The sequence below is a fragment of the Nansenia antarctica genome, assembly GCF_963989245.1.
Source record: "Nansenia antarctica genome assembly, chromosome: 17".
In the NCBI taxonomy this organism is placed as follows: domain Eukaryota; kingdom Metazoa; phylum Chordata; class Actinopteri; order Argentiniformes; family Microstomatidae; genus Nansenia; species Nansenia antarctica.
The window spans coordinates 15,325,066-15,338,893 of record NC_137687.1 but is presented as its reverse complement, the minus strand read 5'-3'; the positions used below and the strand labels follow the sequence as shown (position 1 = coordinate 15,338,893).

Here is a 13,828-nt window from a genome sequence, read left to right as displayed (position 1 = left end):
TGAATGCAGGAAACTAGTTGATCAAGACGGATTCGATTTCCAGTGATGCAGCAGCGCCCTCTGCTGGCTGGTTCTGATACGGGGGAAAATGCAATCATTTGAAATACATCACTTCGATTACAAGAAAAGATGGAAATCTATGTTTATTTTATTTTTTACTAATCTTGCTATCCTTGTATCTATTTTCAGTTTTTTTGTTTTTGTCTTGTGTGTTTGTATGTGCTATCCTACCTTTCTGCCCGATGGATATGATTTTGTTTGTAGTTTCTTTTCGCCTATTGACGTGCAGTAAGTGTCCCTTGATTTTTATTTGAAACATTGATGTGGACGTGGAGTGGAACTCTGTACAAGCCTTCTGGGCTTCGTTCCCAATTTTTTGTGTGCTAAATAAATAAACTAAACTAAACTACATCAAGTCATCATTAAGTCATTTTGAACGCCTGCTGCACCCATAGGAGTGAAAGAGGCGCGTTTTACTTCATCGATATTTTTGTAAGGAAGGTCAAAAGCGTAGGAGGAACCACATAGCCGTCACTGTTGATGCCACCAGAGTAACACGTGTTTACAGTAAACACATCCCCGGTGGTTAATTATCCACACGTATTGTTTCTTACAGATTTGCGTTCATTTGAAGAGAGTCCACCACGGTGTTGTGGTATCACGTGTCCCATAGAGACCTGACTGAACGGGACGTCCCGCCACATAAAGGGTAACATCAACATGTTTGAAGCTAGAATGACGGTCAATGTAGTCTACAAAAAAAAGGCACTTAATCACTCCTTTAATGACACATGCATTGGACAGATATGCAACACTAATATTGAGTGATGTGGAGGAGTTACCTGTGCTTCTTGTGGACAGGCCTGGCTCCCCCTGAGTCCATGCCTGGCCAGGTGACTGACTGGAAGAAGTTAAGAGCTGGGATCACACTGGACAACACCCAACACCACACACAGCAAAGCAGTCTTCGTCATGTATCACATCGCTGTATCACAACACATTTCCATACTTTATACGAAAGGACCTACAAGTTCACCACTTTACACAATGTAATAGAGAGTGCTGCTTCCATGTGATCAGTGCTACTTCCCTATGAGATGTTGTGGTGTTGAACATGCAGACCAGTCAGACTGACACTGTGATCCATGCAGGTTTATTGGAAAAGGAAAGTCAGAATACTCAACGACTAAATATGTGGCACACACCGAAATGTAATTTGAGTTTAGAGCAAATATTTATTGACAAATATGGTCAAAACAGTGGCCTTACACTGTACTTAGAACTTCCTTTTTTATGTGAAAGCAATGTAATACATGCTAGAATGTTTGATATTGATACCTTCATGTAATAATGAAAAAAAAATAAAGCTTTTTATTTAAGCAGCGACAAAGAATAGTAATTACATTTTGAGTTTTATTTAAAAGATTGTTCAAAATACCAAATCCTATAATGTTCATACCGACTTGTTAACCTTATGCAGCTATACGGAGCTCATACCCTCAAGAACAAACTTCACTGGTTTATATGGAGTGAGTACATCAAAACGGAAAACAGCAAAAAATACTTTCCTATCTATATCTTAGGTCAAACTAACCATGGCAAATTCATAAGGAGAATTCAGTGTAGCATTCAGACACTCACATGAAAAAGTATCCAAACCGCAAGTCCCTACTGTGATTTTAAGCGCATAAGACACTGCCTGCCTCCAATGGTATTTAACATAAACTCTGCATTATGTTGTAAGTGCGAAGGGTTTTCAATACAAGGTTCCCTGCATGCATTGGGGGTAAAGAGATCTCCAATTTTTGCCGATGAGCATAAGAGACAGAAAGCTCTTTCAACACTTGCAGGCATAGAAAAAAAAAATACACATGGTGTAACCTTTAATAACTCGTGTGCACTATTTTGACTGCTCAAACCAAACAAAAATCCGAAGATATTCACATTGTGTCACATGCAAAAGAGATGATTGACATTTTGTTTTGTATTAACCATGGCTGTCGTTTTAGATACTCTGCCTTGCAAAAGTTGTCACCCCCGGCACACTTTTAGCATTTAATTAAAATTGTAGGCATGGAGGCAACAAAATGGTACAACTGTGGAGGATGGTGAATACCTTCTGCAAGGCACTGTACATTTTGCTTCCTAAGACACCAAGTAGCCATCTTTTGTTTCGGCAGGAGGGCCTTATTCATTCAACAAACATGTCCATAAAAACTTCAGACACTAATCCGTTACTGTTACCACAGTACTGGACTGCCTAACTGACATGTTGCCTATTGCATATTGACAAATACTGACATGTTTCCAGAATGAATGCAGCCCTACCAGCATACTGAAAACAAAATGGCCACTAAGTACAAGGAGGCAACATATAAACTGCCTACCCTCCAACCAGGTGGACCAGGGCAAAAAGGTAAAAAATAAAATAAAATAAAAGTAGACACCCTTTTATCTGAACTGGGGGGAAGCTGCCTTGACACCTTTTCCGCCCCCCCCCACCCCCACCCCCCCATCCCTCAATTTAAACACATTCTTAAGAAATAATGTAGGATGATACATTTTATTGCCATAAACAGTGTAGGAAAAATGACCCCACCCACCCCCACCCCCCCTCCCAAAAAAAAAGAAAGAATTAAAACTGTGGATCTTTCTATAGTACAGTAAGAAAAAGGTATCACTTCCTCAATTTCATACCCAGTAAAATGTAAATAAAATGGTTGCAACACACAAAAACTCAAAACAAAACTATACTGGATCTACTGGTGGGCAGACAGCCGGGCATCTGTGCCCACGTCTCCATCAGACAAATGAGACAAGTAGATGTTTGTTCAGTAAGTTTCCTATGTTAATGTTGTACATTTTGCAGTGGTTTAAGTGATCCATTTTTTGTTGATATAATGCATAAATATTAAGCTGTGGAAGTACAAAGTTACCAGACAAAGACTGTTGCAATAACCCATGTTTCGGATTTAATCTAGTGAGCATTTCATTTGCTCCTAAAAAAAACTGCTCATCTCGTTTCTGCCTCATTTCATTATTGCAGGAAGCTATGTTGATGGATTGAACAGACTAAGATCAAAAATCTTTCAAAATTGGGTTCCAGAATTACACAGAGACAACAATAAAGGTTCAGTTTCTCTTGGCAATGTAATCATTTAATATTTAAGACAGCGGAAATTTGAAGTTGAAATGATTATCATTTCACAAATAGAGCAGAAATTTAGATGGAATATATATAAAAGACACCAAAGAACAGCCGTGACTGCCGTATGTCTAAAACTGCTAATCATTGGGAAAGGTAAGAGCAAATTACACATCAACATCCTTACCCAAAGGCAACAGAATCAAACTGAAGCCACTGTCCAAAGTTCCTTTTGATGTGGGGTATAGGTCAGGTTGACATAAGCCTATGCCCTGACCCTCACGGCAGCCTTGGGTCGAACTGCTCTTTACCCAATTAGATGAAGGCCTGCATTGTGTTAGCGAGCAGAGGAACCCAGCTCCTGACTTCCCAGCCAGTTTTCTTTGGGAGAAGTCTTTGAAAGATTTTTGGTGAACATAGCCAGTAGATCCAGTGTAGCCTTCCAGAACAATGCAGTTATTCTGCAGAATCAGCACTCTTTGAGAATGGGGAAAAAAACAAAACAAAACATAATGGTTAGAAATGCTCAGTTTCGGGAGACAAATGTTACAAATGACCTAAAGAAAAGTTCCCTGTTTTACACGTTTTCTTACCCTGAAGGTAGTCTATACGTCAGGAGAAACGAACTTTCTTTCAGTCTACTAACAAAACAATGGGAGAGATGGGGACTAGTAAACTCACCCTTCCTCCCTGTGTCTCTGCACCCTCCACCTAAAAAAAATATTTAAACATGTTTACATACAAAATCATATACAAATCAAGAGTTCATATGAGTTGATTTGGACATGACATTTTGAACTACTTTCAGGGTAAGGAACCATCTAAGGAGTAAAATAGTGTTTATTAATCAACTCTATAAATAATAGTATTACCTAATCGTGTTGTTAAAGGGATGGTTCAAGTTTTTCGGAGGAGATTTCGGCGTGTCATTTAATATGGTCTGTTGGAATCCTGTCTAGAAAGGGCGCTAGTAACTGTTAGCCTACGCTGCGGTAGCAAACCTTTCACTCCTGACCTGTGAGGACAACTCAATAAGATTATTTGACCTAAACATGAAAATAGGCTGAACCATCCCTTTAAGCGATAGATACAACGACCTCAACGGCTCCTCTAGTTTACCTTTTGCACAGTTCCAAACTGACCACTGACTGTACGACTAAAGTACAAAGCATTTCAACACAGATTTACAGTTGGATGTCATTGGATGTGCTAAACAGAAACACAAACCACCACGTTTCTGAACAAGCCGAGTTGTCGGTATGCATGTGTGTAGGGATGATAGGGGCCAGAGTGTTGAACTAATCCTCTTTAAGACAATGAAGGTATGATAACCCAGAACTCTCAGCCCCGTTAACAAGATCAGCGGTGGCTGCTATGAACCATACAAGCATCAGAGCGACATGTTCCAAATTCACATTATATTGATTTTGTGTACAGGGACAGTTAATGTTGTGAGGATCAATGCTCACCTACATGGAAGCATAAAGACCACATCACACAATTTGTGTCAATAGACATCAACTCCAACACACCAAAGAGGGACCACTACAGACGGTCATACTACCCAAAAAATATAATTAATTAACCATTTGGATTGCTTTTTCAGCTCAATTATATCTAACTTCTAATGCAGCAATGCAACGTGTGAATGGACCTTCCCCCCAACAGAACTACAGGACAAAGCAGGCACTAGTCACAGGGAAGCAGGGGAGGTGTACGTAGAAAACGTGTTAACAGTTTGACATGCATTCACAAGCTGCTCGTCTGTGTGGGTTGCAGGTGTGTTGCATCATTTTTCTTGAGTGTGTGTGTCTGTGTTGTTCTTTTTGTCTTTTTTTATTCCTTCATGAATAAATATTTTTGCTCAAACTAAACTCAGAGGAAGATGGTTTCTGCTCATCTCTGTCAGAAAGGAACGCTAACAGCTAACAGCTAGCAGCGTTAGCGTTAACATATCCTCATTGGCATTGTTAGTTCTCTACACAGTCCCCTGCCCTCCCCTCCCGCCTCGGGCTCCCAGGCCTGGTCACAGTCTCTTAGGGTTTCTCTTTGGGAATTACCTCCTCCCTCGGCTTGGCTCCGCCGAATATGGCAGAGTTGGGGTTGGCGACTTGATTTAGCGGGGCGGCCACCGTGCGTGGCTTCAGCTGCAGCTTTGGTCTCTGTGCCCGTTCCTCTGCAGGAGAGAAACCAGACCACAACCACAGATCACACAGTTAGTTATCGGTTAAATCGCTAAACTTATCAGCTAAATGGCTAGTGAACAATCTATATAAAATAAAAAATAAGTAGTAAGAAATAGATTGTGACACCGTCAGAAGGTTCTCTGAAATTCTCCCCCCCGCGAGATGGTGGTGGGGGTCCGTCTCTGTAGCGCCCCATCCCTCCGCCGGCTCCTCCGCCGGCTCCTCCCCCAGCACCCCGTCTGTCCCCCCCGGGGCGGCTGCCTCCTCGACCACGCCCGCCAGAGAAGTCATCATCTCTGAAGCCTATCAGAACATAGGGAGGCAAGGTATGTTTGATTGACAGGTTAGTAAAGGTTGATGACATCTCCAGCCTTGCCCAGCACCTTGGAGCAGCCCTGTAAATGTGACTAATGAGGATGAGATGAGGCTGTGTATGTAGGGGGAGGGGGGGTGCAGAACCTGCAGTAGTCCTGAGGGGAGAAACATCATATACTGCATTTAAAAAAAAAAAATCTGCAGTATTGTGCCAGTGTTCAAGTCTCTCTTAATGGTGAGTAAACTGGTGTTATTCGAAAAAATTGCACCACTCCCAATCTTAGAAGGCTTAGTCTGGTGGTAATGACCCATTAGGACCGGTTAGGACCAGATAGGACCGGTTAGGACCAGGTTAGGACCAGGTTAGGACCAAGTTAGGACCAGGTTAGGACCAGGTTAGGACCAGGTTAGGACCAGGTTAGGACCAGCTAAACAGGGGGAACACTCATCGCACCTCCTCCAGACTGCTCGAAGTCATCTCTGGAATCCCGACCTCCTCTAGGGGGACCGCCACGAGGGGCACCGCCTCGGCCTGTAGGGGACAGGCAGGGCGCAATTTACATTTAACACAGGGGGAAGACACCACCACCTGCTGGTCAGGAAAGGCTAGTGCAGCCAGGGCCATGCTAGAGGTAAGTACCGGTACTACTACTGCAACAAAAAACTAAACGTGTCTTCTTCTTTTCTGGGAAAGCAGAGATAAACAACACTAAGGCCCCGTCCCAATTCACCCCTAGCCCTTCGTTTTCACCCCTATGGCTCGATTTGCGCGTTCACGTTTAGGGGTAGGGCTGTCCCAATTCATATTTCATCGAGGGCTAGGGGTAAGGGGGAGGGCTAACTATTACTTCGTTTCGAGCGATTTCAGGACCAGACTAGCTTTGAAGGGGTACCCCTTGATTCCAGGATGCATTGCGAATCATCTACAGAAATCTTATGTCGCTCTATTCAATGCGGAAATGTCATTTTAATTCTCTGTAATTACTTATTAATAAAGATTTGAAAAATTATGATAACCATCTTATTGTCTTAGTTTAATGTCATTACAATGCATTATAGACCTTTTATTTATAACACGCATAACCCAAAAATAGCTTTTATGTCGGTGCTGTGTCTAACGTTACAGTAACGCAACGCTGCATGACAGTCGAGCATTTCAGAGATGTACAATCATAAATCAATTATTACCTGTGGCGTTTGACAGCGGATGATGGTACACATATGTAAAGTTATCTATCAAACGTTCGGCTGACTTGTACATGATGCGCATTTTGACCTATTTCCACCCGCAATCTAATCCGAGCAGTTGTTATTATGTAATATTATTAATGGGTTGTATCATTCATTTCAATGCATTATAGACCTTTTCTTTATAACAAGCACAACAACAACAAAACGTTATCATGCCGATGTGCTGTGTGCTGTGTGTCTAACGTTACAAGCTGATTTGTGCATGACAGCCGCGCATATTTCCATGTCTAAGGGCATAATGACACGTGAAATGTAACTACAGTTAAGGATACGCGTAAAGGATGATGATCTATCACCGTTCGACTCTACTGAGAAATGTTTCCGCTTATTTGTCATCTCTCCTTCACGGGCAAATGTGGCCGCGTCCCCAAGAGATCCTCTTTCTACGTTTTTGACCACCACTATGATGGATTGATTTTTGGATTCTAGACGACGAATTGTTCTGAGAAAGGCGCTTGGTAACGTGATTTTTGGACAACGCTTTATGACTACTGATGGACTGGTTGTTTTGGTTGGAGTCATTCATTGTCATTAAATTCATTGTCATTATTGCGATGTCCACAAAAAAGACATCGCTGACGGAAGAGACTAAAAAAGGAACGTCTAAACACTACAGTGTGTTGATAACAAACGAAAAAAGATCCTTATAGCACACGCAACAGAAATAAACACAGCTGAAGAAGGCATTGCGAGATCGCGTCACCCGTACCGCGTCTATTTAAACCACTGTTGTTGACGTCATGAAGGGCTGTCCCAATTCATAGGGGTAGATTTTGCTTGTGACGTGTTCGAAGGCCTTTGCTTCGAATCGAGTGACACTCGAAAACGAGCCATAGGGGTAGAAAAGGGAATTGGGATTGGCCCTTAGTAGAGCTCCTGAAAGAGAGTTGTAGAGGTGAATGCCGTGGCACTCTTTACTAATGAGAGAAAAAAGGAGAAAGAGGATTAAGATGTGAATGGATGAACAATGTAAGGTGAAAAGTAAAAACTACAAAAACTACAAAACTAAGACCACAGAAATACAACAGGACCGCAGGGCAGTGCACTCACTCTTGTAAGGATCTGTCATAGATGACGATTATGTAACCCATTGAATTGGCATTCTCATCTCATCATTCCACTATCACCGGAACAAATCATCATAGCTTTTGGTAATTGATGATATGGCTGCAACGATTAAGACTTGTTTTCTTCTTTTTTTTAAGTTGTTTTTCTGAGTGGGGCAGTCCCACTCATATTTTTCATTTTTATTGACAGTTACAGTGAAGATTTAGACAGGAAGGATGGGTGAGAGAGAGGAGGGATGACATGCAGGATATGTCCCCGGCCGGAATCGAACCGGGGACCCTGCGGTTACATGGTCATCGCCTAACCCGCTACACCACCTAAGCGCCCCACGATTAAGACTTTTGTCATTTGTAGACGTAAATGCTTTGATTTGCACATGTCTGATTGACGAGTCGTTAATAAAAATATATATATATATAAATTGCAATTCCTTTTAGTTGAACATAACCACATATCACTGGCTCTGGTGTGTCTTTCATCACGGTCCCCCACACACCAATTCAAAATACGACACTTCATCCTCCCCCGCCCCCATTTTGAAAGTAATCCTTTAGACCAATCAATTAATCAAATAATCGACAGATTAATCAATTCCAAAATAATCGATAGTTTAATCGACAGCCATAATTGATGAAGATATATGTCATGACAGACCTGGATTTGAATATGATAGTGAAAAGAGGTGAGTGTTAAAGAAACATAGAAGACCATGGTAAGGCCATACAAATTTTTAACAGATGCCCTGCTTCACATAATAATTAAATTAAAAAGATAACAATTTTAAATATAGTAAGTTAATGCATCGTTTTCTGTTCGGCTGGCATATGGCTCCCAAATCATATGATTTATTTTTGATTTTCTAGTTTATTTTTTGCCAGGTATGAGCCACAAATTCAGAGAGCTTATTGCCCCCCCAAAATGTGCCGGACACACAAACAGACACACAGACAGACACATAAACAGACAGGGTACCTCTGTCATCTTTCCGGAAGCCGAACCCTCCAGCTCCCCTCTCCTGCTTGCGGCCCTCTGCTATGTCAACCCTGAGTGAGCGGTCTCCAAGGAGCTGCAGACCAGACAAGGTAGACCGGCGTTTACTTCACACTTATGACATGAATCAGGGTTCCCACACATTTCTGAAACATCATATTCAAGCACCTTTCAGGCACCTTTCAAGACTCAATTCCCTCAAATTTAAGGACCCAACACGGCATAGTTTGAGACTAGTTGACGAGCTAAGTAAGACCTTGATTTCTTTTTCTCAAATTCACAAACCTTCAAGGATTTCTAGGACCCGTGGAACCCTGTTGAATACATGAATACCCAAAAACACGACAGTTTGTTGTGCGATACAGAAACGCAGGTACTTACAGCACCATCATACGTCAATGCTTCTTTTAGGGATTCCAAGTCATCAAATTCTACATAACAAAAACCTGAAGAGAGAATTGAGATCATCAATAATAATAATAATAATAATAATACATTTTATTTGTAATGCACTTTACATAAACAAATCTCAAAGCGCTCCAGATTAAAAACAAGAAAGATCAAAACAATAAAACAATACACATTTCAATTAAAAAGGCTAATAAAAGGCTCTATTAAAGAGTTTTAAGGCCTCGTTTAAAAGCATCCACAGACTGTGGTGCCCTTAGGTGGTCAGGGAGAGGAGAGAGGAAAGGAGAGGAGGGGAGAGGAGAGTTAGGTGGGCAGGGAGAGGAGAGAGGAAAGGAAAGGAGGGGAGAGGAGAGGAGAGTTAGGTGGGCAGGGAGAGGAGAGTTAGGTGGTCAGGGAGAGGAGAGAGGAGAGAGGAAAGGAGAGGAGGGGAGAGGAGAGAGGAAAGGAGAGGAGAGTTAGGTGGGCAGGGAGAGGAGAGAGGAAAGGAAAGGAGGGGAGAAGAGAGTTAGGTGAGCAGGGAGAGGAGAGTTAGGTGGTCAGGGAGAGGAGAGAGGAGAGAGGAAAGGAGAGGAGGGGAGAGGAGAGAGGAAAGGAGAGGAGAGTTAGGTGGTCAGGGAGAGGAGAGAGGAAAGGAGAGGAGGGGAGGGGAGAGGAGAGTTAGCTGGTCAGGGAGAGGAGAGAGGAGAGAGGAAAGGAGAGGAGGGGAGAGGAGAGGAGAGTTAGGTGGTCAGGGAGAGGAGAGAGGAAAGGAGAGGAGGGGAGAGGAGAGGAGAGTTAGGTGGTCAGGGAGAGCATTCCACAGCCTGGGAGCAGCCCAGCAGAAAGCCCCATATAACTTGATGGGGCTCCTGAAATTAGAGGTTATTACAAAGTGTCCAACTGACGCTCACCTTTAAACTTATCTGTTTCTTTGTCTCTGACTAGTCGGACACTCCTGACGTTGAGGTCTTTGAAAATGGCATCTATGTCTCCCTGTACAGTGTTGAAGGGCAGGTTGCCCACGTACGCTGTGTAGGGCGGCTCTGTGGGCATCTCCTTTTGCTTGCGGGGTCCTCCGTCGCGACCACCTCCGTCGCGACCCCTGGGAATGACAGAAACAAAATCCCCATGAGAGGAGAGCACAGACACACCACAGACAGAGAGGAGAGCACAGACACACCACAGACAGAGAGGAGAGCACAGACACACCACAGACAGAGAGGAGAGCACAGACACGAGACAGACAGAGAGGAGAGCACAGACACACCACAGACAGAGAGGAGAGCACAGACACACCACAGACAGAGAGGAGAGCACAGACACACCACAGACAGAGAGGAGAGCACAGACACACCACAGACAGAGAGGAGAGCACAGACACACCACAGACAGAGAGGAGAGCACAGACACACCACAGACAGAGAGGAGAGCACAGACACACCACAGACAGAGAGGAGAGCACAGACACACCACAGACAGAGAGGAGAGCACAGACACACCACAGACCAGACAGAGAGGAGCAGGCCCATCGCCATGGACCACTAAGCTGAGTCTGACAGGGTTCCTACAAGTTTCAACAAGTCAAGTTTAAGACCTTTTTAAGACCTCTTTGGATATATACGCGACACCGGACCAAAAAGGAAGCAAATTGGATTTTTTGGGGGTTCCAGCTTGATTAATTTCCTCGTAAATAGAAGTGGTCGGGCTGATTTCCTTGCAGGATCTAATTTTTAAGACCTAGCACCTAATTTTTTGACCGAATAACTGAAATTTGAGACCTTTTTAGGCCTTGTAAATCAGATTGCTGAATTTTAGCCTTACCGGCTTTTTAAGACCAGCTAAGCGGGAACCCTGGTCTGATTAGTGGCATGAGACAGGTTGATTACTTTCATATTAGCTGTGAGTTGCTGTTAAGGAGAAAAACAGTCACAGTAGCTGCCGCTAGGTTACTGCTCATGTGACATTCTCACAGCCTTCAATCTGTTCTGCTCACTCATTGGACCTCTACTGCTCAGAACCCCCCCCCCTACAAAACAAGAAGAAAGCTCAAATCATCTGCACCATTCTCATGTCCACAATGTTGAACACCAGACAAATATGGTAGTACAGAACTGCCCAATGTTTTCCTGACTGGAAAGCAGTTTCTTAACTCTGTTAACATGAGGGAGGGTGTGGGGCTCTGCTGACGAGGGTGCAGAGAGACATGCAGACGGGGTCCGACATGCCTGCAGCATTCCTCTGGTGTCAAAGCAAAACTGGACGATGGTGCAGATCCAGGTGCTGTTTACAGCTGCCTAGTGCCAAAACACCCAGGAGGGGAGGCTGGTCATATGGTCTATAGAGGAGGGAGGTTGGTCATATGGAGGTTGGTCATATGGGTCTATATATCCAGGAGGAGAGGTTGGTCATATGGAGGGAGGTTGGTCATATGGGTCTTTCCCAGGTTTCAAGTAGAGAAAGCTGTTTTTATAAATAGTTAATTTGGCAGTTGTCTTAATCTTGACCAATATTAGGAGAGGTAATTAGGTAGTTATTTTCCTATCATATCAACAAAAACATGGATTCCCACAGTGCAGTGGAGTGAATGGCATACCCCCCCCCCCACACACACCACCACCACCCCCTGGCAACATCCCGGACACTGAGGCAGCATACATGTTCTGTTTAAACTGGACTAACTGACATTTAAACTGGACTAACTGACATTGCATTTCCCAGAAGAATGACTGTCACTAATCAGGGTTTTATAAATCGGAATTCCTGAATTAAAATCCAAAACTAAGTGAGCTCTTAAATTTGACTGTGACAAAGGTGGGTTTGACTTCAGATTAGTCAACGTAGGGAAATGACCCATGAACACCACAAAGGGCAGAGGGCAAACATCTAGTCCAGGCTTCATATGCTTTTTTCATTTGTGTGGAACCCATTCCCACATTTAAGTCGTCTTAAACATCGCTTTTGTTGCTAAATCAGACCGTCCTTTCTTTTCTCAGTAATGACGTGTTTCCACACAGCTTCGAGGTTTGTTTATTTAAAATGAATAGGTTATCATGTTCATAATGTTGAACGTTTTCTCTTGATCTCCGTCCGTTGTGTCGCCTCCTCCTTCCTGACATCATTGAAGATCTACTTGGGGAGACTGCCAACAAAACCTAAACAATTGAGAAAATGCTACTTAAGATGCGAATGGCATACGATCTCATGTGATCTGTTTTTTAGAACACTCATCCTACATCAGCCAGGTGGAGCTAGACCTCATTCTTATAAAAACACTGAAAATAACACCGACAGTCCTTTTTTTTTTTTTTTTTTTACTTTCTCATCATTTCATTGATCGCTAAAAAACGCTGTGGATGGATCTGATCTGACACCATCGCCAATGCTGCAGACACATCAGGATCATGTGGTGAACCTGCATGGCGACATGTCGGCCTCTCTCTTCTCCAAGACACGGAAGCCATGTCGTAACTGTGTCATGTGCGATGTGTCACTAACTTAACATACCATGTTAGAACAAAATCGCGAGTGCACATTCAAAGCAAAGCGGTCATGAATATGACCAATGGACCCTGGTCCAAGACTGACTGGGCCCCAAAAAACAGAGCTAGTTAACGTTAGCATGGCCCCATCGCTTAGCCTGGGCGATCTGCTAAGCAACGCAATACAGTAACACATGTTTAACATACATCCGCGATGCATGTTGGACATGGAGGATTGGATGTTGCAGGTTTAACACAATTTTATCTCTAACTCTGATCGTATTCGGCCCTTTCGACGCAGTCCCCCCTGAGTTCGCTGACAAGCACAACACGAACACGAACCATGTGGACTGGCTTTTTTTTTCTAGGAGACCCGCTGGCTGCTGGCGCCAAGCTGCCCTGCTGGCAACATGATCAACCAACAACGATCTGAACCAGCTTTACTGCAGCCAGCTAGATTGTGTATATATCTAGTAGCATATTAATTATTATACGACATGATCACAGTTGTAAAACATTTCGCCCGGCAAACCCCTCAATAGCGTTAAGACTATCTAAGGATGTGGGTTAGCTTAGCTCACTAGCTAACCTGTGTGATCACACATCCAGGAGTTTTCCCCGCCCTCCACACCGGCGTCCCATTCATGTAAGCGGCCGTTAGAGACGAGCTAACTGGCTAACAGGCTAACTAAGCTAACAGGCTAACAGGCTAACTAGCTAACTGGCTAACTGGCTAACGAGCTAACAGGCTAACAGGCTAACAGGCACTGGTGGCCCCCGAGTCCCCGAGCCAAGGCCCGAGCCAATTGTGACAAACCCCCCTGGCACCGTGAACACCGGGGAGTCATCTCCCCACGGCCATACGGACATATTCAGCCCGCTGCTTGGCTCTGTCTCTTACCCTCTCCCGCCGCCGAAGCTACCGTAAGCCCGGTCCCGGTCGTCGTAGTTATCGTAATCCGCCATTGCCGTGATTGCTGTCCAGGAGAAAGCAGAGGGGGTTT

General features: G+C 43.7%; 1 protein-coding gene across 2 annotated transcripts; it reads right to left on the bottom strand.

Moving 5' to 3' along the window:
* Positions 1 to 2,622: 2,622 nt before the first annotated feature.
* eif4h (eukaryotic translation initiation factor 4h) lies at positions 2,623 to 13,815 on the bottom strand. 2 transcript variants are annotated; one of them, XM_080547549.1, is made up of 9 exons: positions 13,726 to 13,815; positions 10,257 to 10,447; positions 9,337 to 9,401; positions 8,938 to 9,031; positions 6,101 to 6,178; positions 5,458 to 5,634; positions 5,206 to 5,321; positions 3,827 to 3,856; positions 2,624 to 3,622 (listed from the first exon to the last, which is right to left on the bottom strand). In XM_080547549.1, the coding sequence occupies exons 1-9, from the start codon at positions 13,788 to 13,790 to the stop codon at positions 3,602 to 3,604; spliced, it is 837 nt and encodes a 278-aa protein (XP_080403675.1). In that variant the 5' UTR covers positions 13,791 to 13,815; the 3' UTR covers positions 2,624 to 3,601. The 2 variants fall into 2 exon arrangements, with proteins under 2 accessions (XP_080403676.1, XP_080403675.1); XM_080547550.1 differs by lacking the exon at positions 6,101 to 6,178 and having other exon boundaries at positions 2,623 to 3,622.
* Positions 13,816 to 13,828: the final 13 nt, after the last annotated feature.